Here is a 27,710-nt window from a genome sequence, read left to right on the forward strand (position 1 = left end):
ATATTTTTAAAAATAGACTTTAACATTATTGTATTAATAAAATTTTAAAATTTTAAAAATATTTAAAAATATTTAGTTTTCTATTATTTTTAAATATTATAAATTATATTTAATATTAAAAATTTATTAAATTGTATCTATAAATTTTATTTTATAATTAAAATAAGAATAACGGTAACGCACGGGTAAACGATCAATATATATTAATTTTTGAAGTTTTAAATTTTTTTGACATGTGCATTTAATTTTTGACACATTAAATTGTTGTCTTGACATGTATATTTACTTTTGATACATGAGATTCAAGTTCATGTGTAATTTTATTATTTTTCTATTAATTTATTAATTAATAAGTTACATTCTTAATTAAATACTTATTCTAATTCTAAAAACTAATATATTAATAATAAATTACTTTTCTAATTAAATAATAACTAGTATACTAATTAGATAATGATTATTCTAAAAAATATTATATTAATTATATTTTAATATTAGATTAACTAACGAATTAATCTTTTAATTAGATAATAATTTTGATTATAAAATATAAATATTTTTATATATTATTTACACTAATAAATTATTTTTCAATTATTATAATAATTTTAATATCAAAAATAGTAATATCAATTATATTGATAGTATTAATTATATAATATTAGAATTAATAAATAAATATTTTATAAAAAATTATATTATACTAATAAAATTTTAAAAAATTAAAATATTTTAAAATAATTGATTTACTATTTTTTAAATATTATAAATTAATATTAAATATTTAAATCTATTAAATTTTATTTATAGTTAAAATGATAATAACGATCTTGTAGTGCATGAATAAATTACTAGTTAAGATAAATTGTAAGATAAAATTTTATAAAATTTATTTATAGATAAAGGTTTATCTAGAATTTCAAATAATTAAATTCATATAATTTATTTAACTAAATCAAAAACTATAATCAAATTTTTGTTTGTTCCATATTAATAAGATCAAAATACTTCTTTTTCAACTAGATTAAATAAATTAATCTTATTTTTAATATCTTTTCTTTGTAAATTGTTTTATTACAAATTTTTATTTTCGATATAATATTTATTTGATTTAGAAAAAATTATATTTATTATTTAATATATAAAATATAATATATTATTTACAAGTAAATAAAATCTTCAATGAACAAAACAATTTATACACACAAAACAAAAATAGAGACAGATGTCATTTTACATAACGGAGACAACTAACATTCCTTCCTAAATAATCCTACTGAAAGATCACAAGTGCGTCAAAGCAACCTATTCCTTGTTGAGAGTAGGCACAGAATAAAGCAAATTTTCCATTTAAAAAGAGCCTTTTCATATTCCGGAAAAAGGAAAAAAAAGAAGAAGAGAATACTCTTCACAAGCAAAAGACCATTTTTTGTTGCAATGCCAACGTCTTCATTTTCTTATTTACTGCCAAACATGGTTCCATATGCTACAGCTAATTTCAGGAATTAACTTATCTGGAATTTAGCATTTGGAGCATTTTTAATTGTATTTTTTATTTTAAAAAGCATATTTTTTATAATAAATAACAACATATAAATAATAAAATATCTTATATAAATCTAATGTATTAGTTATATTTTATTTTATTCTTAATTTTATCAATAAAAATTTATAAATATTAATTAATTAAATATACAAAAATTTATATTATATTTATTAAATATAAAATACATAATGAAATTTAACTTGTATATATACTCTTTATTTTATATTTAAAAATAATATCAAAATATTATTCTTTAAAATAACTTTTTAAAATAAAAATATAATATATATAAACATTTTATCAATTATTTATTAAAAATTCTGTTGTTATTTCTTTACTTCCTTCATTTCTCTCACAAAATATATTCGATCATATTTGATTTATTCACTAACTTTAAAAGAGTATATTAGTAAATTAATTTCAAACATATATTTATTTATATTATTATTATTATTATTATTATTATTACAGATGAAAAATTTAAATTTTATTTTAATTGAAATTTAATTTTATTATCAAATTAAGTTATTATTGAATCTTGAAGGTTATTAATCTTATTTTGATGGTTATAAATAATTGAGAATGACTAATCATATGTCTAAGTGTTTATGTGCAAAGAAAAAAAATTTGGTTTGTCCAAGACAGGATGGATTCACGCTCTTGAACTTGTATTCACAGCCATGAAACACTAGTTTCTCAGACATGGAGAATTCTCACCTCAAGCAGCAAAAGGACAGTAACGTTCACGGGATGCTTTCCAGCTGTGAAAATAAGAATTCACGGCCATAAAGAATTATTCATGCTCGTGAAAAATGATTTCCTCCTTAAAAATAAAAGACATCACAGAAGGATTCATGGGGAGAGTTTCCAACCCATGAAGGAGATATTTCCAACCGTGAATAATAATTCACACCCGTGAAAAATGTCCCCTCCCTAAAACTTGAAGAATTTACAGAAGGATTCACAAAAAAAGGTTCCAAAGCCGTGAGCATGGACTCCCAATCATGAACAAACTTTTCCAGCCATAAAGAGGATGTTCACGCTCGTGAATGTTGAAGAACTCTCCAGATTTTTAATTAATCAGATAAGAGTTTATAGCCAATGTTTCTAAGCCGTGAAAGCAACTTTCACACCTCTGAAAAACTATTCACGGGCTGACGGGTTTCAGCTTTTAAAAACTGCTTTTTACGCTGGTGATTCATGGCTGTGAAAGATTGTTCATGCCCGTGAAGCTGCATTTATGACAGTTGCAGAAACGGCTATTTTCACATTTAATGAGGGTACAATAACTCTTTTTCACTCATAAGTATTTAAATAATATTTTTGTAAAAGTACAGAATAAATCTGAAATTGTTATTTTTTTTATTGATCATGGAAGTATATATATATATATATATATATATATATATATATACACAATTGGAGAAGTTTTTATTTTAGAATATTCTAATCTCTACAATTATCTCTAATTAATTACACTCTATCTTCTATTAATTACTCCATATTCTATAATATTCTAGATTATTCTACAACACTCCCCCTCAAGCTGGAGCATAGATATCAATCATGCCCAGCTTGTTACAAAAGTAGTCCACTCTAACTTTATTCAAAGCTTTCGTAAATATATCCCCTATCAGTTCTACTGTCTTCACATAACTAGTAGTGATTAGACCCTGTTGTAGTTTTTCACGAACAAAATGACAATCAATCTCGATGTGTTTTGTTCGCTCATGAAACACTGGATTAGCAGCAATGTGAACTGCAGCTTTATTATCACACCAAAGTCTAGTCGGCAAAGACATTTTTATACCAATTTCCATCAGAAGTTGGTATATCTATATAATTTCACATGTTGCTTTTGCCATATTTCTGTATTCTGACTCCGCGCTTGATCGGGATACAACATTTTGCTTCTTGCTTTTCCATGAGATTAGATTCCCTCCAAGAAAAATACAATAACCTGTAGTGGATCTTCTGTCCATTTTAGAACCTGCCCAATCTACATCAGAGAAGCATTCGGTTTGAGTGTGCCCATAATTTTGATAGAGAATTCCTCGTCCTAGAGCTCTTTTTAGATAACACAATATTTGTTCTAAGGCTGCCTAATGATGAACTGTTGAAGCTACCATGAATTGACTAACAACACTAACTGAATAAGCAATATCAGGTCGAGTTATTGTAAGGTAATTCAACTTCCCAACTAGCCATCTCTATCTCTCAGGATGCTCAAATAATTCACCATCTTCTGTGAATTTCATATTAGGATGCATTGGTGCATTGCACGGTTTTGCCCCCAGTTTTCCCGTTTCTTGCAGTAAATCAAGGACATATTTTCGCTGGGACAGAAAAATATATTTCTTCCTTCTCATTACCTCAACACCCAAAAAATATTTCAGATTTCCCATATCCTTCGTGTAAAATTGGGAATGAAGGAAGGACTTAAGTGATAAAATGCATGTAGAATCACTCTTAATGATGACAATATCATCCACATATACCACTAACAAAATGATGCCAGATTTCGAGTGTTTATAGAAAACTGAGTGATCAGATTTGCATTTTCTCATCCCAAATGTCTCAACAGCTTCACTGAATTTTCCAAACCAAGCTCGCGGGCTTTGTTTCAACCCATATAATGATTTATGAAGATGACATACCTTCCTAGACTCCCCCTAAGCAACAAATCTAAGTGGTTGCTCCATATAAACTTCTTCCTTAAGATCACTATGAAGAGAAAGGCATTTTTGTTGTCCAGTTGATGTAATGGCCAGTCATGTGTAGTAGCCAGAGAGATGAAAATCTGAACAGATGTCATTTTAGCAACAGGAGAGAAAGTATCAGAATAATCCACTCCATAAGTCTGAACATAGCCTTTTGCTACTAGGCGAGCTTTGAGGCGAGCCACTGACCTATCCATATTAAATTTGATAGTAAATACCCATTTACATCTGATCGCCTTTTTGCCTGTAGGTAAATCAACCAATTGCCAAGTACCATTTGTATCTATGCATTCATCTCTTCTATCATCGCGTGGTGCCAACCAGAGTGAGATAAAGCTTCATGCACTATTTTGGGAATAGTGATGGAATCGATAGAGGCAATAAAAGAATAGGAAGAAGGTGACAAAAGATCATAAGATACAAAGGAAGAAATGGGGTAAGTGCACTAACGCTTACCTTTCCGAATGGCAATAGGAAGGTCCAACTCGGGAGAAGGATCTGATGATGAAGAAGCCATAGGTACAGGACATGAAATCACTGGAAACCGGCCTTCTGAAATAGATATGGTGTATAGGTGGTCGCTGAATTTGTGGTGGATTGGAGTCCGCAGCTACTATGCTGGTAGTCATATAAATTAACCAATCATCATCCTCAGCTTGTTCTGAAGAAGGAGATACAGAGAAAAACCGAGTGCTTTCGAAAAAAGTAACATCAGTAGATACCAAGTATCGATTAAGATCAGGACAACAACAACGATATCCCTTCTGAAGACGAGAATAACCAAAAAAGACACACTTAAGAGACTTAGGATCTAATTTTGTAGACGGACATCTCTGACAAAATATGTACACCCAAAGATTCATGGTTCGATAGGAAATAAAGGTTTATTAAGAAACAAAATACTATAAGGAGGCTTACCATGAAGGACAGAAGATGGCATACGATTGATTAAGAAATAAACGGTTGAAACTGCATCAGCCCATAATGATTTAGGAACTTGCATATGAAATAGAAGAGCTCTAGCTGTTTCAAGGAGGTGCCTATTTTTCCTTTCAGCTACACCATTCTGAGAAGGTGTATCAACATAAGAAGTTTGATGAAGAATACCATTTTAAGTCATGTAAGTTTGAAAAGAGTGGGATAAGTATTCTTTTGCATTGTCACTTCTTAAGTTAAGCATAGAAAGATTAAATTGTGTTTTAATTTCAGCACAAAAATTAGAAAAATGTGAAAATAACTCAAAACGATTTTTCATTAAAAAAAGCCAAGTAACACGAGAATAATCATCAACAAAAGTGACAAAATAACGAAATTCAGTTTTAGACACTACAGAACAAGGACCCCAAATGTCAAAATGAACTAACTCAAAAGGACTACTAGCCCGTTTATTGACTCTTGGACCTGAAAACACACGATGATGTTTGGCAAACTGACAAGACTCACAATTTAAAGTAGATATACTATAAAACTGAGGATATAACTGTTTAAGTAGCGGAAGTGATGCATGACCTAATCGACAGTGAATATCGAACAGACTGAGGGCACTAGAACATGCAATGGGTTTAGACACCTAGGTATCCAATATGTATAGTCCTCCAAACTCATGTCCTCTACCAATAGTCTTCTTCATCATAAGATAATGAAAAAGACAGTAGTCAGGAAAAAATGAGATACAACAATTTAATGCTCGAGTAAGTTTGCTAACAGAGATTAAGTTGAAGGAAAATTGTAGAAGATGTAAGACAGATGATAAAGAAAGGGATGAAGTTGCATTAATAGTGCCTGAGCCAATAACACGTGAGGGCGATCCATCTGCTAAACTAATAGTGCTAGAAGAGGAATGTGGTTGAAAAGAGGAAAATAGATTGGGGTTACCTGTCATATTATCTGTAGCACCAGAATCAATAACCCATTTTTGATGAAGAGGAAAGAAGATATTGACTTGGATTACCAGAGTCGCCAATAGCAATAATAGGTTGTAAGGGGGACCTTAATGTCTCTTGATATTGAGAAAATTTAGCATATTCATCTGCAGAAACCATGATTGTCTTATCAGTTGGTTGAGGAGAAGGAGTTGTAGTAGCTGTAATATGCACACACGGATTCCTTTGGAGCCTATTTTGCAATTTCTTGCAAGTTCATTTTTTGTGTCCGGACTCATGATAATAGTAGCAGACAACTCCCCCTTGTTCTGGAACCCAATTGCTTGAACTTCCTCCTTTATTAATATTCCTGCTGAAACGTCCAGAATCAATATTTCGACTGATAAGGGCATTAATCGATTGAGATGGAGCAACTGATGGGGTTGATTCATTGCAGACAACCCTACTAAAAGTCTCCAGCAAAGTTGGAATTTGGGGACTATAAAGAATTTGAGATTTTACCGACTCAAATTGAGGACGAAGACCAGCAAGAAAAATCATTACAACCATTTGTTCTCGTTGAGCCTGTTGGACTGTCTCGTCAGGACTAAAGGGCAATAAAACATTAAGGTCCTCATAAGTACGCTTAAAATTCATAAAATAAGTAGTGAGAGATTGATCTTACTGTTTAGTATGATGAAAGCTCCGGCACACATCATAAATACGAGAGATATTGTCTTTACCCGAATACATAAAATCCAGATAATCCATTAATTCCTTAACATACTCACAGTGATTAATGAGAGGAAGTATTTCACCGTTAATTGAGTTCCTCAACTGTAAGAATATGCGGACATCATCTGTTAACTAACCTTCCTTGGTATTGTCATCCGAAAGATTATCTGTTAGGTGATAAGCTTTGTTGATGCTTCGTAAATACACACGTACAGTCTTGCTCCATCCACGAAAATTGGACCAATTTAATTTTTGATTCATAATTTTTGTCATTGTTGGAATGATATCAGTAGTGACAGAAACTGATTTAGTACCACTCATGATTACAACAGTAGACAGCAGAGAACAAAATGGATAATAGCAGTGTCCAAATAACAAAGACACAGGCAACAAAGCAAGAAAACAAGAATCTCACAGTACTGCTCACTAGGGCAGAAAATTATTTTTAACAAATGATTGCTCACTTGGGCAATCTGAAGCAAAGGAGGATCAGATAATCAGATTAGGCTCTCATACCATGTAAAAGTAGAAAATAAATATGAAATTATTGTTATTTCTTTTATTAATCATGGAAGTGTATATATATATAGTTGGAGAAGTTTTTATTCTAGAATATGTATAATATGTAGATAAGTATGGAAGTGTGTAGAACATTCTAGATACTTAATTTTAGCCGTTAGATCAAATGTATCCTCACCGTCCATTGAGGAGGTGGAGTCCTATATATAGCTTAGAGAATTCATTTATAAAGATGAAGCAAATCAAGCAAATCAAGTAGAAATAAAGTAATTTCTCTCTCTAAAAGCTCTTTAAGCTTTCTTAAGCTCTCTTTTATTCTTCTTGCCATCCTAGTTAGCATTTTGCCTAGCATTCGAAGAGTAAGGCTGACTAATTTACTTGTCTGCAGGAAAAAAGTAGCTAGTGTCGCACGATTCGTTGGTAGAAAAGACCAAGTCCGTGATAGTATGCACGTACAGGATAACTGATCATCACATGACCATATCACATCGCAAGCACTCAAGTCGTTAGAGAGCAGGACCAATTAGCCGAATGCGTGTTTTGATAATTACAGGCCTAAATACGTATCATCATAATTGTTTTTGGCAAAAAAAAATTCATAATTATATTTCATTATGAAAATGTATCCTAGCTCAAAAAGAAAAAAAAAAAGCCACAAGATGCATAAATTACTAATTAAAAAATAAAGGGAAAGACAGAGCAAGAATTACTGCGTTACATAATACTTATTTTTGTTTTTTCTTATAAAACCAAAAAGAAATTATGTAATAACAAGATTTTGTCAATCACGTAACACCTCATAAGGCGCGTCTTCATTATACAGCCGCATAAATTAACGCATTGTGGTTATTGGTAAATGCCCAATTGATTATGTGGGTTTCATCACACTTCGCACCCTCAATCTCCATAATTTTGTCAAATTATGTGTCCACCTTTTGTAAAATGATACCAGTCTATTTGTCAAATAATATTAATAATAACAGCCGTGTCAACTTAATTTATAATTAAATTAATTAGTTATATTTAAATTGATAGAGTACTATTCTTAGAAAGAAAAAAAGAAATTAAATTTGATGTTATCTAATTATAGCGCAGCGAAATATTCTGCTTTCACTTGGACGTTTTCCAACTAAAGTATCAATTTGCATCCTAATCTTGAAGCAAGGTCTAATTTACCTCGGAGTCTAAATTATTTGCTATTTTATCCAACACATTTTCCATTTAGGGCCAATATGGCCTTTAGTTGGGCCTCCAATTCCCGTGTCCCACTTAACTCTCTGGTTTCAGGTGAGTGAATAGAATGAAAACTCGATCACCTTCAGTTCCATCTTCTCTCTTCCAATTCTCAAATTCTAATCACTCTTTTTATTTGTATAGGGATTATGGTAGTACGTACATGACGCTGATTTGCAAATTAGCACCTTTTTTTTGCTGTTTTGAATTGTGTCGGTATTGTTAGACTTGCGAGTTTAGTTTGACATTGATTATTGCTTAATGTTTAATTTTTATTAATGGGTGGTGATTGGTTTTGCAATATTGGATTTAAATATGACTTCGTGGAAATGGTGTTGGCTGGTTATATAATAAATGGAGAATCAGGGCTTGCAAGGGAGATGTTTTTTGGAAATGCCCAGTGGAGGATGATGTATCATGAGGTACTGTGATTGTTGGATTGCTCATGATCGGTGTTCTCATGAGGCCCTTGGATATCTCAGGGGAAGTATTAAGGAAGGGGATTAGATTGAACGGAGTAAGTTCTAAATGGGTGCTTTCAGGGTGTGGTCTTTGAGTTTAGGGAGATATAATTATATGGATTTGTTGAAAAAGATAGCCTTTTTCTGGATTATATCAACAAATAAAGCTAAGCTTCACTTGATTTGATACCTATTCCAAGTATGGAATTTAGGTATGGCTCAACTTGGTTTTGAACGAATGCTAAAGGAAGAGAATTGATTCTTTGGCGGGCCTTGCAACAATCTTGGATAAGACGCTAGGGTTTATAATTTTTGAAGTTTTTACGTTTTAAAAGATAGAATTAATTAAAGTATTCAAATATCGTTAGAATCTATATTTGGATATAATTTTTGTGGCTTTCTTTTAAAAGAAAAAAAATGGATTAATTTATTTATATGGGTTGAGCGCTAATATGTAATTCTTTATTAACTTTTTGTTTGATGCTAAAAACAAAACAAAATCATTAAAGATTTTTTTTATTTTCTTTAATTATGTGTTTGTTTGTTAAGAAAATAAGGAAGAAAGGAAAAAGTCAAAAGTCAAAAAGGAGAGATGAAATATAATAATTGTATACTTTTTATTCTTATTTGATAAAACTATTGGAAAAAAAATCTATTCTTACGGAAGAGAGTGTTTTACACACTTGTATTTGGTGAGAGATTGGAACTATAATTGACTAGAGTGCCAAAACTTTTGGGTGATTTAATTAAGACTTTAATTTTGGAGTAATTTGAAATGGATCAAGAAGTTAAGGGAGTAATTTGCTCCTTAACTAGTCGTGATTCTCTTACACTTAACATAAAGATGAAAAGTCAGCTGGTATGACTCAAATGCAAAACTTATTTTTCTTTATCATTTCTAATAACAAGTTGTAATAAAGAAAGATTGTAAAATGAAATTTTGAAAAAGAATAATTCGATATTATTTAGGAGAACCATTTGAACTTGAAATTAATGGATAAAATGTCTATTAATGGCCTAGTTAACAACACGGTATATTATTTTAGTGATAGCTTTATTTTATTAATGGTAGAAATAATATACTTTTATTTAACTGGGTCTAATTTATAAAATTAAAGTATTTTAGTATTGTCTAAAATGTATGTTGCTTGATTTATCAACTTTTCCAAGATTTTGCCAGTCTTATGTTAGATTGTGCCTTTATTCAGCTTACCCCACATGAAAGAAAATCAAATGGTTGATTTAAGTTGTAGTATTTGCTCCTGCTCTTACTATTACAATTTTATAATCAATGTTTTGAAAAATTATTATGAATACAGAGTGGATTATTATAATAATAAATGCATGAATATAAAATAAATTTATAGTATTATTAAAAAAGTACTTTCGATGTTAAGGGGACCGCAGGTGGAAAAAAGATCTATGAATCGTTCAGATCAGCTATTTAAAGAATACATTATTATGCTTAGAAGTGGGATTTTCCATCAAAGTGATTTTGAAAATTAACTTTGGCTTTCCGCCAGAGTCCTTTGTGATAACATTTCATATAGTTTGTTATGAGTTGTTAGAGAGAATTTTTATTTTCTTTTCAATGTATGTTTGTATTTCTGTTTTTATTTTAATTATAAACTCGATAACTTTTAATTAATAAACTTAAAATATAATAACTTAATGAAATAAATTAAATAATTTATGAATCATGAATAAAATTACTTAATAAAAATAACAATACAAAAACGTAATATAATAAATAAAAGTTTAAGGGTTTAAGGTAAAATTAAAAATTCAAAAGTTTAATACTAAATTTTAAAGACACATTACAGAAATACCATATGATTTCACAGTTTTATAATTTTTAGTATATTTATTTTTTTCAAATGAAAAGAGATGTGATTATAAATATGACAAAAGAATGTATCTAATAATTAAAAAATTTCAATATAATAATAACAGTTAGTTGAAATAAAATTGAATAATTTTTTATAAATTGATATTTTTTAACAGTGAAATATTTTTTAATTATATATATATTTAAAAAAAATCATATATTGAGCATATACAATGATGAAACCACTCAATCTACTTATTCCTAATTTTTCTCTTATTACTGTGGGTTTCATAGTTGTTTGCGGTCTTTCTTCCCAACATTGGCCGCTTTAGCTTTTTGTTTAAAGATGCAAAAATATAGAGATTCCAGTAATAAAATTAAAAGTAGATCTTAAAATAAGAGATAAAAATAAAAAAATATATTTTAAGAAATATATATAAAATATTTACTCTTAATATTATTAATTATACCGACAGAATAATAAATTATAATTTTATAAAAAAATATTTTATTCGATGGTATTTTAAGCCGCATATCAATCTTATAAATGTCATTTAAAGAGTTTAATTATTTAAATATTGAACTAAAACATTTTTTTTATATAGAAAAATTTAATATTTTATAATAAAAAATTATATAACTTATATAAAAAAATAATTTAACGTTTCATAATAAAAAATCATATGACTTATTAAAAATATATTAATATTTACTTATTAAAATTGACTGGTATTAAATAAGAAAAGAAAGAGACCATTCATTTTTTTTTTAATTTCAAATTTAAAAGTGATAGACAATTGGTTAAAATTGAAATTTTATAAAAATAAAAAATAATAGAAAAAGAGAAAAGACAGCTCGGATTATTATTTTATAATAATAATAAGGTGACTTTAATAATAAAATTATATTTCAAAAGTAAATTAAAAATGAATAAATGAATAAATATGTAAATAAATTCTTAATACTATTCATCCTGGTATTCTTAAAAAACCGTCCAACCCGGTTAAAACTAAAAAAAGGAAAAGAAAAGAAAATTCCAGTAATCATGAGTTTGATCTGTTCATATCCCACACTCGCACCTTTTCATTTTTGACTTTTGAGAAGATAAATCTCTTTCTGACACATCTTCTTGGCTCCCGAGCGATCAGAAAGCACAGTAAGAAAGAGGGAACAAGAAAGTAATAAAAAAGGAAAGCAAATCAGAAGGTAGATGGGTTTAGACTTCGGACCCAATCTTTATGTATCATCATTACAATAATTTTTAATTAATTTAACGCATTTGCTCATTTTCTCCTGATGATGATGATGATTAATCTGCATCATGAGAAAAAGATGCTTTCTTCCACTTCAATTGCTCCTCTTTTTTCTCTCCCTTTCTATTACTGAAAGTCAACGCCTTCCCTCGCCCACTACTTTTTGTTTCGCTTTTTGTCACTTAGTGCTTTTTTTCCGCTGAATTTCATCTCCGCGTGTTAACTCATTGACTCATCCCGTTTCCCTCCTTCAAGTTTCTTTGCTATCGTGCGCCTCCCCATTCCTCCTTCCTTTTGTTATCTTAGCCATCATCACTTACCATTTTCTTTTTTGCATAACTGTATTTTTCTTGGTGATAAATTACAAAAATTTCAACCAATTATTTTTTTATATTAATAATTCAGAGATAAAAAAATTAGAATAAGCGCTGGATTTTGAAAAAAAAAATCATTCTAATAACTGAACTACACCATTGAAAATACTATAAAAATATGAAAAAAGAAATATACTTCAGTTGTATATATTAATTGTAAAGGATTCAATATTTGTAGTCAATGTAAATTATGTCTTTAATTATATATTTTAAACTTGGCATCAATTGAATTATGAGTAAAGCTAAATAAAAATGGATGAGATTTGATAGCAAACTATAATGGCAAAACCAAAACGAGAGAGTAAGGTCAGAAACATTAAAGAAATGGCCAAAAGCAAATAATTTAAGAAGAGATTTGCATCAATTAATGCTTCCACTAAAAGGAAGCTGGATTAAAAAGAATGGCAAAAGGGGTGCGCAGGATAAGAGACGCAATATACTGAATACCCCCCCACCATACCACCACCCCCTTTTTAACCCCTTCCCTTTCACTTTGTATATAGAAAAAAAAAAAAAAGAGTCAGCCATTTGTCACAGTCAGCGTCACTCATTCCCATAAAACCACCTTCTTTTTCTCTTCTTCTTCTTCTTCTTCTCTTTTTCTTTCCAACTGCGAATCTCTCTCTTTACTAGCATGCCATATTTAGTCGCCACTGATTAAAGCTGCGGTATATATTATACCGCTGCATTAAATTTAACTAACATCAAAGAAGAAAGGTGCTGCTGCTGCTACAGATTACTCAATGGATGGTCTACCTGCTGGTTATCGCCCCAATGTTGGCGTCTGTCTCATCAACTCTGATAACCAGGTATCTCTCTCACTCAATTTGCAAGTAATTTTTTCTTTTGTTCACAGTAAATAAAAAAAAATTGATTTTAGGATTTTGATCACTTTTAATTCTGCACTTATGAAAACTTCAAAGGTTTTATGTATATATATCCACACTTACTGGTGTGTATGATCATTACTGGTGGACTTGTTTGTTTCGTTAGAGTTTGCTGTTATTATTACTATTATTACTAATATTATTATATTTGATGTTTGGTTGATGAAAGAGACTGAGGAGTTGGTTTCATCACGATATTAATTACTAACTTGTGTGACAGTACTGATCTTGAATGTAATTTGCAGAAGATCTGAAATCGTAGGCAGTGTTCATGAATTCGTGAAACAATATGTATATCTAAATTGAAACAGAAACGGAACATTTTCGGCTAAATTTTAACCTGAATTTATGTATTATATAGGTAAATTTAAATAAACTCTCCTAATATTTTATTATTTTCGTCTTTAAATTTTGTGGAAGTAGAAATTTTTGAAATTGTCGGGTGATATTTTGATGGTTTCTGCTTAAAATTATATGAAGTATTGAAAGTAAGGCAGTAAAGTAATAGGATCTAGTACTGATATATTAAGTACTGTCATTAAATTACAGATTTGCATTCTACAATGGACTAATCTAGAGATACTAGATATGGTCAAAGTCTGACTGTATCATTTTATCACTTTTTAACTATCATCTATCTATAATATAATATATATTAACTGAGATATTAGATATTACGAACAGTTTTGAAGATTTGAAAGGACATTTTCCTGTACAACCATGTTCTTGATGCTGCTGAACCAAAATGTCAGGATTTAAGATTTACTCTACTGTTAGGTTAAATTATTAGCATATTTCATGCATAACCATTTCTATATTTTAAAATTGCACGCACCCTCTATGAGAGAAAATGCTAATACTTTGTGATTTACTTGCAGATTTTTGTGGCTTCTAGATTGAATGTTCCAGGAGCGTGGCAGATGCCTCAGGTGGTACCAAATTGGATATATCTTTTCTTGCTTTGAACTTATTGTCATCTAAAGCTTCTTAAATAATAGTGGACAAGAATCAGAAGGATTATTTAAACACAACCATTTTTGTTGATTGATAAAAACACAAACATTTGCCATTAGTATGCAGATGAAAATTCGGTATTAGTACTTGTTCTTTAACAGTTAATTTATGTTAACTCTCCACTTTATTAGTTATTCCCAACACAAGAGGCCTTGCACTTAACATCGGAAAACTTATTGTTAAATTAAACCCCAAAGCCTCTCTCCCTCTCATTTTGTTTTTTGGTCAGCTAACTGAGTGGCTGATTGCCTAGGTAAAAAACTGTCCTCCCTCGTGTCCCAAACAGCTGGGACAACAAAACTTACTGTAAGCACCCGGTGAAAAACATTTCTCCTTGTAAATCGTGTGAATCAAACTGTGTGCCTCAGATTTTATATCCCGGTCAGCTAACAAAATGGCCACTTGGGTAGCTCATTAAAGCTCCTCCCTCATGTACCCAAACATCTGGCTGTTGTCCCAGCCCTCAGCACTTAGAGAGCTGCTTTTGTATGATTGATCTCTCCAAGGCTTGTTTGCAGTGAATTCTGCGGTAAAAAGAAAAAAGTAGCTTGAAAGTCTTGCAGATTTACCAAAATACAATGTATTATTACATTGCATTGATGTCCTTAGCACCACTTATATTGTCAGGATCCCTCGGTTATGCCCTACAGTATGCCTTTGTAGGATCACAGGAAGTCTTTATTGGACTATGGTATATCTTCTTCTTCTATGTGTTTATGTGTGTATGTGGGGAATATAACTTTGTTTTTGCTACTATATTGGGCGCCTATCAACAGATGAAACCTTATGATTCTAATTTCTCTAGACTTTTAGAGACAAAAGGGTCAATTTTCTGACATATAAAATGGGGTTTTACTTTGAGCTATTAGGTTCATTTAAATATCATAGATAATAGTTCATGCATCATTTATCATAGAAATGAAATTTTGGTTCTTTAGCATTTACGTCCTGCTCTCATTCTTTCTTCTTTTCTTCACCATTTTAGCTAAGCTTGTCCATTATTCTGAATGCCTGTAGGGTGGTATTGAAGATGATGAGGAGCCTAGATCTGCAGCCATCAGGGAATTGCGAGAAGAGACTGGAATAGTGTCTGCAGAAATTATTTCTGAGGCATGTGAATGAATTTTCGCCAATTGAATGGCTCTAGTATGCCCTTTGATTGTCTAGTTGTTTTACATGTTAACAGTCCAATGAGTGAATGTACTATAATAGAAAAGTTCCTTCAAATTCCTTGGATGGCAGTCATTCATTCTCTACTTTGTTGGTTGTCTTGACAGGTACCAAATTGGTTGACATATGATTTTCCTCCAGCTGTCAAGGCCAAAGTAAACCGTCTCTGGGGAGGGGAATGGCATGGACAGGCACAGAAGTGGTGCGCCTCTGTCTCCCTTTCTATCTCACACCACAATCACACAAATTGATACCATTAAATTATAAGATGCTAGTGGCCGCTGGTCATTGATCCACCATATATGTCAAGGCTTGCCTTCTGTGCCATCTTTTCTCTTTTTTTTAGGTCTATGTCAATCTTATTTTCTTTTCTTTTCTTAATTTCCTAGAGCCATTTCTAAAAAGGTTTATAAAATTACCAGTTGGAAACCACTCCTAGCCTAGTTACCATTTATATCCATTCTGACTATATGCTGAACCATTAGGGACTGATATGTTGACCTGTTCACTTGGAGGGGATGTTCTCCTAATGTCCCCACAATTTATTATAGACATAGGCCTCAAAGAACTAGTGGTTGGTTTAGTTAATAGTAATCGAACTTGTCCGGTTGATTTGAAAAAAAATCAGAGAACAGTGTCTTTGGATAAACTTATCATTCAGAGGTTGTCTTGTTCTGAAGTTTGAATGACGTCCGTATAGGCCACTTGTGCACAAATTGAGCTAGCAGTTCCCTGGGGTTTGGTATTATGCATTCACTATCTAGTCCCAAGAAAGATGTGCAGCGACATCTAAATTATTTATCGAGAATTTCCAGTGGCATATTTGAACCTTACGGTGATTAATGATTGGCGATCACTCACTTGGCTGCCTTGTAGTCTCATAGCATTGATTTTTGCTGCAATCTTGTGTGCTTACAGAAACAAGACTTAAAAGTTAAAAGTAGGAGCTACCCAAAACCGAAATTATCCTAATGCGACTAGTACTGTTGTAGAAATTTCTGCTTTCATAAAAGGAAAAACTAAAGAAAAATGAAAAGGAAGGAAATGATATGATACGAGTGATCATATTCTGTCAATTATATATTTTGAAGGGTGAAACGAGTTCCGGAAATTCACAGGTTTCTTATGAGATTGACAAAAGATGAGAGCGAGATAAACTTGGCAAATGGTGCTGCGGAGCCAGAATTTGCAGAGTGGAAATGGGCGAGCCCTGAAGAAGTTGTTGAGCAGGTACGATAGAAGAATGCTTAAGCTTGTTATAATATTATGTCTGCTAATGAAGTCTTGAAGGGTACCAAGAAATGACAAAGTAAATGATTGCAGGCTGTGGACTACAAGAGGCCAACCTATGAGGAAGTTGTGAAAACCTTCAGGCATTACTTAAATGAGACTGGAATTGCAGCTAAATGTAAATCATCAAAGTGGTGAATGTTGGGAGCGTGCTTTTTGTAGGTCTTTTTTATGTTTCTTATAGTATAATGAATCTGGGTTCAGTAGAACTTGTTCTGTACATGGATGTGGCAGTCGGGATTTCAAATTTAGATGGTTAATTGCTCAACTCTAATAAAATATATGTGTTCAATCAAATTTCATAGTCTTTGTGCAAGTTAAAAATACTTGAAGAGATTTCTTTCGGAAATTGTTAAAAGTTCAAGTATTCTCATAGTATTATTACATTTGTATATATGATAACATGATATTTATTATTATCATTCTCTAATTGAATAAAATTGCTAGACTCAAAACATGTCATACTGTTAATTTTAGAGCTTATGTATAGTTTTATCTCTAAACATCGCCAAACTTAATTTCTGACATTCCATTCCGGAGCTAAAATAAATGAAAGTATAAAGTAAAGGTGGACAAAAATTCAATCCACCATAGAATTTAAATTTGAACGATCACCATTTTCTTCTTCATTGGTGAGAATGTTCACCTTTGATTGTGATATATTTTAAACTTATTGTAGACATTATTAATAAGATTGTATTGCTGACATTACTCTTCATAAAGTTAACTTGTAACTTTTCCTCAAAGATGCAATACGTAAATCATGTCTAAAAATGATACATCCAATAACATTAATACCGTTGCAATTTTTCTTTTCAAAATCTCAAATCTTTCCGTGGATAAGGAGTGAACTATTCATGACTCTTGGACTGCAAGGATTTTTTTTTTTTAATAACTTTTTAATGAAAGAAATCTCAAAGGGCTCGCAGCACAAAACCCACGTATGTTTGGATGCAAAACGCAAATTATGCTAACCTGTTTTTTTAACTTTTCTTTTGAACTGAATACACCTAACAATCTTCAAATTGTGACAGTGCACAATTCTTCACCGGATTCGCACCGCCGGCCACTATTTCCCCGTCTTGAGCTGAACATTCCCTCGTCGGAAAACCCAGACCAGACCAACCAAAAAAGAAAAAAAAACTGAAAACTGGAAATAGAATCCAATCTTATTAAATTGCTCTCTCATCAAAACCCTGATACCTCTAAAATTCCCACTCTAATGGATTCCATACACGAGCGTAAAATGAACGAGCTTAAAGTTTCTATCTTTGCAAAAGTAAACCCGAATAGGAGGTCCATTTCAAATCTATTCAAGACCCAAATTAAACAAGGGTTGCATGCATGCTTCCCCAGTTTTACCATTCCCTCTCACCCTCCTTACGCCTCTGTAAGTTTTTTGGATTACTTTTGTTCTGCCTTTTATTTTATTTTTTTGCTTCGATTGGTTGTCTACTAGAAGGGAGACACATTGTTATTATGAGATAAAGTTTTGAACTTTTATAAATGTTTAGGGCTTTATGCAGAATGGCTTAACCGAATACGGGTCGCATGTTTAAACTGACAAAAGTTACAAAATGCTTTAAAATTGCCACTACTCAGTATTGGTGTACTTTGTTTTGTCAGTATTGAATTGTTATGCATTTGAAAGAAATAAGTTTACTTGATTTTAGCTCCAATAACACACTGATAGCAAATATGAAAACTACCAGTTTTGTGATTGTTAGGTATTCTCATTTGGGCTTTTTTGATCTTTCTTTTTTTCCCTAATTCTCTGATAAGATGATCGAGCGGGCAATTTCGGAGATGAATGAAGAAAAGGGATCAACCAAGGAAGCAATATCAGCATTTCTTAAAAGAGAGTACAAGAATTTGCCATGGGGGCATGAGAGTTTTTTGAGTCATCATTTGAGGAAGCTTTGTGTGAATAGGTATATAAAATGTGTCAATAACGGAAACTATGTGCTTATGGTTAAAGATTGTAACGTTTCAGAGATCACTGGATCAACTAAGAAAAGGCAAGCTCGTAGAGGGAAGCGGGGTAGGAAGCAAGGCAGAGTGAAGAAGATGGAGAAAAAGAGGAAACCAGTGAGGCAAGAAATTGGAGTTGTTGAAGGAACAAAGGACTCAGAAAAGCAGCTAGTTGAAATGGCTGAAATAAAAATTAAGGAATCTGGGCAACCGGATAAGTGTGATAAAAGCCAAAGAAATTGTACCTCCAATTACACCAGCTATAACTGTATCATGGCCAAGCTTAAAGACTTGGTGTTCAAAAATCACGTTGCCACTAACCCCTCTATAAGCAATGTGCCCAAATTTAAGTCCCACATTGAGCAACGGCTACAAGAGCTCTTCCACAATTTCTACACCCCAACTCATCCACCATATGCCTATGTAAGAAATAAGTATCATTCTTCTTTTCTGATATAGTTGGCTAATGTGTTGAGTATCACTATCTTTTTCAAAATGCTAAAGCAAATTTTCTTTCAAATTGGCTAAAAATGAAACTAGAAAGTTTCTTTTAAATACTTGGCCTTATTGTCTGGCAACCCAATGCTCATTAATGCTTTTGAAAGAAGAATTTGCTTTGATTGTGACATTAGACATTAAGAGCCAACTATGTGAAGCTAACGAGAGATACAATTTTTCTTGGTGTCACATGTTCTTAATCTGTCCCTTTTCTTCTTCTTTTTCCTTTTCCCTTTTACAGATGATCCAAAAGGCAATTCTGGAGTTGAATCAGAAAGGGAGGTTATGTGAGGAGGAAATATCAGCCTTTATTAAAAGAAAGTTCAAGGATTTGCCATTTGGACATGAGAGTTTCTTGCGTCATCATTTGGAGAAGATTTGTAAGGAGAATCTGGTGCATGACAGTGATGGACTATATGTGCTTGAAGTAAAAAGACAGAATATTGAAATGTTTAATCCTCAAATAGGGGTATCTGTTCTTTCACTCGCGTACAAGATTTGATTTTGAATTTTTTTGCATAACACAATACATCAACTGTGACATAGCCCTAGACGGGACATATAATATTTTCAATGGTATTATGATGGTGAAAAAAGTTGTGGGTCAAGAAAAGTGCTTTTGGTTAATCTTCCACGAATATTGCAGAATTGCTTATGGTCTATTTGGAGGTGCACATTCTTCTTTTATTTTGTAGCGGGAAAATGATAATTATCAACCTCTATTGTTATGGTCAACAATTTTTTAAACTTTTGTATTCGCTTGTATATGTTCAAGTTTAACTTCCTTGCTTTCTCAACAAGGAGTCACTATATGCTTGCCTTCTATAATTAACAGCAAAACACATTATGGAGGAAAATAGTATAAAGAAGAGAATTATAAGTTTGCACTAGATGGTAGGCATGAGATTATTATGCAATTGGTAGCAAACAGAATACGTTGACAAGTTATGTATGAGGAACATGTTTTTCCTTTTCCTAACTTTATCTTTTGCACTTGAGATAATTTGATGGTCTGCTGAATCTAGTGGTCATTTCTGTGGGAATTATAAACCATAAATAATATGAGTGTTTCCCTTAGAGATGTATAAACAATAAATGACAGCCTTGGTCTCAGGAGCCTCTACATGCAACGGAGCTGAAGTATCACAATGAGCGGACAATTATTTTGCAAAGGTATCATTTACTAACCTTAAAAAATTATTTAATTTTAGATGCAAGCTTGGGCGACAAATGCAAGGACCCTATCTTTGTAGTGGAACTGGAGAAGTTCGAGTGGCAGGTTGCCACAATGAAGATATCTAAACCTATTTCTTTTTATGACTAATATTAGGTTTTTTGTGTTTGTTAAATTTTATTTTATTTATTTATTTTTTTTTGAGCTGATGTGTTCCCTTTCTTCTTGTTGAGAACAATAGGGATGGACAGGAGGTCCTATTTAACAAGCAGGACGACCATGGGGCTTTTTCTACCACAACAAATTCTTTGGGCAGAAGTCAGAACTTGAACCATAATTATTCTGCACCTTCATTGAAGGTAAATATTGAAAAGTACACTACTTACTATTGGATAGAAAATCACTTTTGAGTCTTCTTAATAAGCTGGGTTTTTCTTGCTTGTAAAAAATTGATGTTAATAGGACATGTGTATGGAATCTGTTATGAAGACGAGAGAATTTGAGGAAAAGCCCTTAGGTTTCTCAGTTTTCTTGAATGGAATGGAGGAGTTAAAGTATGATAATTGTGGGGATATGACTGACGCAAAAAGAAAGGACTCTGTGCAGAAGGAGAAACTCACGCAGACTCAGACTTCACGTGAAGAGATGAAGTCCAACATTGTGGTGATTGAAGGACAAAAGCAGCTTCAGCAGCCGGAAGAAAAAGTGTGGGGATTATGTTCTGATAGTGCAGGTGGAGGAGTGAACTCGAGAGTTGCTTGTAAAGGATATTACATGCCTGTGGTGGAAGAGGGAAAGCAATTGCAAATAACAAGTCCTCCTGAGCAAAGGGAACTTATTTGTGGTTTGTTAGCACAACAGCACCATCTACCGAAGATCTCTGGTAAAAAAAGGGCAGAAAAATTACGTCAAGTTCAATTGTCAACTTCTCCTGAATTACGCATAGATACAGGGCTGCATCTTCACCTTTCTAGTGTGAATATGAAGAAAAATGCACCTGAATCATCTCAAGCAGATCCTGTGCATCAGTATGAACAGCAGCCACCTAAGCGTCAACGCCGAGGAAGACTGCCTAAAAAAACCTGCGATGAAAACATGATTACGAAGAGCAAGTCACCAGCAAATGGTCATGGTTGGAGTGAGCGACAAGAGCAACTGGAACGCAAAGGCAATGCAAGGTGTCCAGGATTAAATTCAGTAGCAGATACAACCCTGGCGTTATCATTATGCTCAAATGATAAGCAGCAGCAACTGCCAAGGTCGAAAACAAGGCTGGCCTCGAAAAAGGACATGAAAGCACCCATGCAACTGGGTATCAGGAGCAGCAGCCACAACATGAAGGCCAATAGAGGATTCTTGTTTGAGTTATATCCAGATACTGCTGCCCGGACTTATTGACTTCACAGGAAAAGCAGAATGAAGCAGAGCATGAAGGTAGAAGAAATCCTCCAAAAGGATGCTGATCGAGCTGATAATTTTATTTAGCTACTGGCAACTAGTACAGAGCTTTCTGTAATTTTGTTCTAGAGATAGTAGTTCTATATTAGTGAATAGGTGAATCTCGTTCTCATCTCCAAGCGTTAGATTAGTTTCTTGTTGTTGTTGATGGGAAGTTTTTGAGGGATGAAAGAAACATTTGAAGATGTTGTGGAGTGCCAAAAGCATAGGAGCAATATAATCTTTTCCTCTCTCTCTCTCTCTATCCATGCTTTGATAAACATATTTACCTATACTTGCATATTAAGGATCAATTTGGCCCCTATCTTATGCTTTAACTGAATTATAAAAGATAAATTCCCCAGTTTATATGTTCCATGCTAACAAAACTTTACTATATTAATAGAAAATTTAAAAGGGAAATGGACTAAAAAGAATTGTATCCCAGATTTATATTATTATTAATATATAACAAGGATAAAGAAAAGAAAAGAACAAGATGCGACCTGAGCAGATGATGGGTGCAGCGAGTAGGAGGAGTTTGTAAAAGCAGTGGTAGGGAGTTAGGTGCTCTGTCGGTTGCTTGTCAGTTTCATCTCTATCCTCTCTGCCTTTAATTTTTTATTTTTTCTATTAAAGTTTATTTAAATGCCTGACTGGGTCCTTTTTGGTTTCCAAAATTTCCTTCTTTTATTTCAAGAAAAGAATTAATTTGAAGATAAAAGGAATATTGAGTCACAAGTGGGGAGAAGTGAACTTGTTGGATAACAAATTGCCAACTGCCTTCCACACAGATTCTCCCTTACTTGTACTTGTAACTTGTAAGCCAGCCAGCACTATGTTCTTTTAATGTAACGTTTTTTCTATTTACAAGTTTTATATATATTAAAAAATATACTAATAATATATAAAAAAATATTTTTAAAATAATATTAAAATAAAATCTAAAAAATCATTTAAAAAGTCAAAAAAATCCAGAGGGATATGGCCCTCTTTCTGATTCTACCACTAGAGGGAAGGACAAGTAGACTTATCCATATTATCTCCTTTTTTTTCTTTCTTCCCTCTATTAAAAGTTGTTAATTTAGTTATTTTATTATAAATATTTATTAATTAGAGTCTTATATGAAAATATTTTGCTTTAATTTATTAAGAAATGGTACGATACTTCCAACTCTGAATGCGATAATGTTATAGCATTGTCAGTAAATGTTGGTAATGTTATACAACTTTGAGTACACTAAAGATTATACTATTATTAGTTAATTATTTATCGTGGTGAATGTATAAAATATAAGTTTTTTTATTATATAACTAATAATGAGTCTAATTTAGAAATTTTGTATATAAAATTATAATTTAATCTCAAAAATTTATTAAATCTAAAGATTAATAATAAAAATAAAAAACACATGGAATTTATATATTTTAGAAGTGTAAAGACCAATATGTAAAAATAAAGTAAAAGGTATGCATAAGTTGATGGCCAAAAGCTCAGTTACATCTTAGAGTATGAAAAAGAAATAATTATATTTTAAAGCTAATTCTTTATCTAACTAATGATAATATTATTGATTTTTTCTTATCAAAATGAAGGAGCAATTAATATATTTTCACATGAAAAGAAATGAGTTAAAATTAATTGGATTCTCATATTATTATATAATAAAATAGATATTGTTCTATTTTATAGATTTTAGAAATATAAATAAACTATTGCAAAGTTTAAGATTTAATTGCACTTCAGTTTTGCTTAAAAATAATTACATAGTAGTCTGACTGTTAATGGAACTAATGGTGTATTATTTAAATATTTAGAACTTAATTGTTAAAATTTGGACTACAATATTAGAGAGGGACTTTTCTTAGGACTTGGTATATGTTGTTATCTCTTTGGAAACTGTTACTGTTAAAATAATATATGTATGATTGTTTTCCCTGAGAATAGCTGTTCATAGATGTGGACCATTTAATTCTCACCATCACACTCAATTAGACATCGTTTTTCCTTAATTTAAAACGAGAAAATAATAGAAACATCCTAACACTTCAGCACTGTTCTCTCTTTTTATTTTTATTTACATTGGGAACAATTGTTAATAATAATAATTTGTAGCAGGTAATATGACAAGGATAGCATTGATGTGAATAAAAGGAAATAGTGATGTCCACAAATATGAAAACTAATTTGTTTATCCTGGAAAAAAGGAGAAATGAAAATCTAAAAACCACTTGCTGGTTCGAAACGTGGAAAGAGTGCATCCATTCCTTATCTTGTGGAGATTGTTGACAAAGCCAAACTCCACAAACACAAATTTGTACAACACGCACACACTTTCCACCTCAATCCTCAATCCTCAATTCAGTGTTCATAGCCATTAGCTCTTGATGTCAAGAATTACAGGTAATTCTGATCATCTAATTTTACTACCCAATTGTAGAGTCGTATGGACCATTCAAGAAAAACTCTTAGGAGATGTGTGTTGCAATGGCTGATTGTATAAACCATAAAAAAATGAGTACATTTTTCCACGGTCCTAATTGTCCGACTCACACTTTGGGTATCTAATTAAGATTCTTGACAATAACAGCGGACCTTTTCTCTTTTTCCTAATATAATTTATTTTGGTGATTTTCTCTCTTCAAAATTTGAATTAAATTCAATTAAAGCAAACTCTGACTTTAGAATTAAGTAAATAAATAAATTAATGGTAAACTGAAGCTAATTAACACATGTACCTGCTGACCAATTGATTTCATACTCACGTACGAGTAAGTTAAGAGTATATATTGACTTTACGTAATTAAAATTATCCACTGCCATTTCACCCAATTCCTTTTATTTTATAATATCAAATGTTATTTTAGTGATGAACCGATTTATTTATTTAATTTTTTTTATTGTTGCTTTTCTAATATTTGAAAAGGTTGAAATTTCAGATTTAAGTAGGAAATGTTAATATATATCAATACAAAAGAATACTGTGATCCAAAGCTTAATAATGAAATCAGTTCAAATAATTGGTAGATTTACTTCTGAATTTGTCATTATAAAACTACCTGTTTAGGTTGTTCAAATAAAAAATATACTAGTTATTTATCTGGACATTGTTCTTGTTATTTCGATTATAAAATCAAATTTATAAATATAATTTAATAAATTTTAATATTAATATTAATTTATAATATTTTAAAAAATAATAATAAATTAATTATTTTTTAATAGCTTTAGTTTTTTAAAATCTAAAATTTTATTAATATAATAATATAAATCTTTTTAAAAATATCTCAATTAATTCTAATATTATATAAATTAATGCTACCAATATAATTGATATTACTATTTCTTAGAATTAGAAATTATTATATAATTAAAAATTTAATCTATTAGTGAATATAATATTTAAAAATATTATCTTCTATAATTAATATTATTATCTAATTAAAAAATTAATTTATTATTAATATATTATTTTTTAGGATTAGAATCAGTGTTGAATTAGGAATGTAACTTATTAATTAATAAATTAATAGAAAAAACTATAAAATTATACATAAACTTGAACTTCATGTATCAAAATAAGTATACATGTTAAAATAAAAATTTTATATGTGAAAATTAAGCATACATATAAAAAAACTTAGGTCTTATAAATTAATACATATATATTGATTAATAATCTTTTATAATTTTAGACAATAAAATAATTTTTTTTATTTTCTCAATGTATTATTAAAATAAATATAAATTATGTCAAATTTTCACTATAAAACCTAGATTTTTCTATAAATCTATGACAAATATTTTATGAAACAACATTATATATACTTTAATAAAATAAATATATGTAATTTTAATGTGATACATTTATATAAATTTTATTATAGTATCAAGTATTAATAAAATAAAATAAAATAATATATATATTATGATATTAAAAATTAATTAAATAAAATATTAATTTAATATAATAAGAAATAAATACGCAAACGTAACCAGTGACTGTACAATGTCTGGAGTTTGATTTATGTTAATTATGCATTTCTCCCTTGATTATTTCTTTTATAGTCATTAAACTAAATTTTAAAATTATCAAAGAATTTGGAAGCTAAAGAAAATATAAATATATAATCAAAAAAACTAAATAGGCACATGTAGTTTATAGTCTTTTTAGTTAATCCGACTATATGTTGAATAATTAATTTAGATTTTTCAGTATAAACTATTATTCAAAATAAAAATTCTTAATTTATCATAATAAATATTCTCAACCACACATATTATAACCTATATATATATATATATATATATATATATATATATATATATATATATATATATATATATTTACAATTCAAGTATTTTCAAAAGACCACCAATTTTATTAAATTTTATATACATGTTTATCTTCAAACTATTAATTTTATTTTCTTGATAAAAAATATTAATTCTTAATAAAAGGATTATGCTTAATAAGAAGACTGTACGTTTATAGTACTTGAAAGTATATTATTTGTTTAAAAATAATAATAAATTTAAAATCAGATGAATTATAGAAAGCATATGTATTTTATTTTTATTTTAGATTATTTTTAAGTTAAATTTCTGATTAAATACTGACTCTAATTTTAAAAAATTATATTTAATATTATATTAACTAATAAATAGTTTTCTAATTAGATAATGATATTAATTCTATCTTTATAAAATATATTAATTATATTTTAATATTTGTAGTAACTAATAAATTAATTTTCTAATTAGATAATAATTCTAATTCTAAAAGATAACATCCTAACTTATATTTTTAATATTATATTTAATTATAAATTATTATATTAAGAAAATAATATCAATTATTTTGATAATATTAATTTGTATAGTATTAAAATTAATAGATTACTATTAATTATTGAAAAATTTATTAAATTATATCATCAACTTAATTTTATGATCAAAATAATAATAACAGTCGTACAACAAATATATAAATAACTAATTTATTAAAGCCATTATCATTGGATGGTTTTTATATAGAGACTAATATATATTATTATACAGATTGTTGATAATTATTTAAAATTTATATTAAAGTTATCCATTAAAATTTTTAGACTTTCACTTATGAAATAAAATTACTAAAAATATTTATTTTATAAATAACTATTATTTTAAAATTTTAATTATATAAACATAACAAACTGCTAGAAAATAATATATATATATAGTGAGAAGGATAGTGATTATGAGATTATGTCTGTCTCGGAACTGTTCCGTGAATATAGGGAATAGCTGATAAGATAAGGCTCGCATTTTTAGGAACTCTTTTTGTGTTCTTGTAATTTATTTTTAGATTATTGTATTTAAGTAATTGATCTGAAAAAAGAAAAAAGAAAAAGAAATAGTTATACATCCCTGTCGTCTTCGCCTGACTCTCTGCCGTTTCATTCCCTCTTATCTGTAATTCTGTATACATTGTTTATGGTATTTCAGCATTTCAATTATTTATTAAATTATGCTCTTTCTTATTAGATAATGTTTTATTATTTTACGATTATATTGAAATTTTAAAAATTAAATAGGAGCTTGAGTTGTAGACATAAAATATAATTTCCTTATTTACATATAATATATAAAACAAAATTCTAAAAGTACAACTTTAGAAAATTAGAGATTTGTCCTCACTCGAAAGCAAATTTCTTTATTTAGTATAAAGAATCCAACGATGAAATCATTT

General features: G+C 30.1%; 2 protein-coding genes across 4 annotated transcripts; both read left to right on the top strand.

The window, feature by feature from the left end:
* Nucleotides 1-13,012: 13,012 nt before the first annotated feature.
* Nucleotides 13,013-17,189, top strand: LOC8258196 (nudix hydrolase 25). 2 transcript variants are annotated; one of them, XM_015723475.3, is made up of 6 exons: nt 13,013-13,340; nt 14,297-14,347; nt 15,450-15,542; nt 15,710-15,804; nt 16,694-16,832; nt 16,926-17,189. In XM_015723475.3, exons 1-6 carry the CDS (start codon nt 13,275-13,277, stop codon nt 17,028-17,030), a joined length of 549 nt encoding a protein of 182 aa, XP_015578961.2. In that variant the 5' UTR covers nt 13,013-13,274; the 3' UTR covers nt 17,031-17,189. The 2 variants fall into 2 exon arrangements, with proteins under 2 accessions (XP_015578961.2, XP_002526025.2); XM_002525979.4 differs by having other exon boundaries at nt 13,023-13,340; nt 16,721-16,832.
* A 598-nt stretch (nt 17,190-17,787) lies between these two features.
* LOC8258195 lies at nt 17,788-21,933 on the top strand. 2 transcript variants are annotated; one of them, XM_015723480.3, is made up of 6 exons: nt 17,788-18,282; nt 18,675-19,286; nt 19,603-19,830; nt 20,464-20,534; nt 20,777-20,894; nt 20,998-21,933. In XM_015723480.3, exons 1-6 carry the CDS (start codon nt 18,115-18,117, stop codon nt 21,931-21,933), a joined length of 2,133 nt encoding a protein of 710 aa, XP_015578966.3. In that variant the 5' UTR covers nt 17,788-18,114. The 2 variants fall into 2 exon arrangements, with proteins under 2 accessions (XP_015578966.3, XP_048229873.1); XM_048373916.1 differs by having other exon boundaries at nt 17,789-18,282; nt 20,476-20,534.
* Nucleotides 21,934-27,710: the final 5,777 nt, after the last annotated feature.

This window comes from Ricinus communis, chromosome 5, assembly GCF_019578655.1.
Source record: "Ricinus communis isolate WT05 ecotype wild-type chromosome 5, ASM1957865v1, whole genome shotgun sequence".
Lineage (NCBI taxonomy): Eukaryota > Viridiplantae > Streptophyta > Magnoliopsida > Malpighiales > Euphorbiaceae > Ricinus > Ricinus communis.

What these genes read in the sequence shown, in the direction of transcription:
- LOC8258195 (XM_015723480.3), top strand. Translation starts at nt 18,115, where the DNA reads ATGGATTCCATACACGAGCGTAAAATGAACGAGCTTAAAGTTTCTATC. An exon ending in TGTTTAATCCTCAAATAGGG is followed by an intron (nt 19,831 to 20,463) that starts GTATCTGTTCTT and finishes AATAAATGACAG; the next exon opens with CCTTGGTCTCAGGAGCCTCT. An exon ending in ATTCTGCACCTTCATTGAAG is followed by an intron (nt 20,895 to 20,997) that starts GTAAATATTGAA and finishes TGATGTTAATAG; the next exon opens with GACATGTGTATGGAATCTGT.
- LOC8258196 (XM_015723475.3), top strand. Translation starts at nt 13,275, where the DNA reads ATGGATGGTCTACCTGCTGGTTATCGCCCCAATGTTGGCGTCTGTCTC. An exon ending in CATGGACAGGCACAGAAGTG is followed by an intron (nt 15,805 to 16,693) that starts GTGCGCCTCTGT and finishes TATATTTTGAAG; the next exon opens with GGTGAAACGAGTTCCGGAAA. An exon ending in CTGAAGAAGTTGTTGAGCAG is followed by an intron (nt 16,833 to 16,925) that starts GTACGATAGAAG and finishes AAATGATTGCAG; the next exon opens with GCTGTGGACTACAAGAGGCC.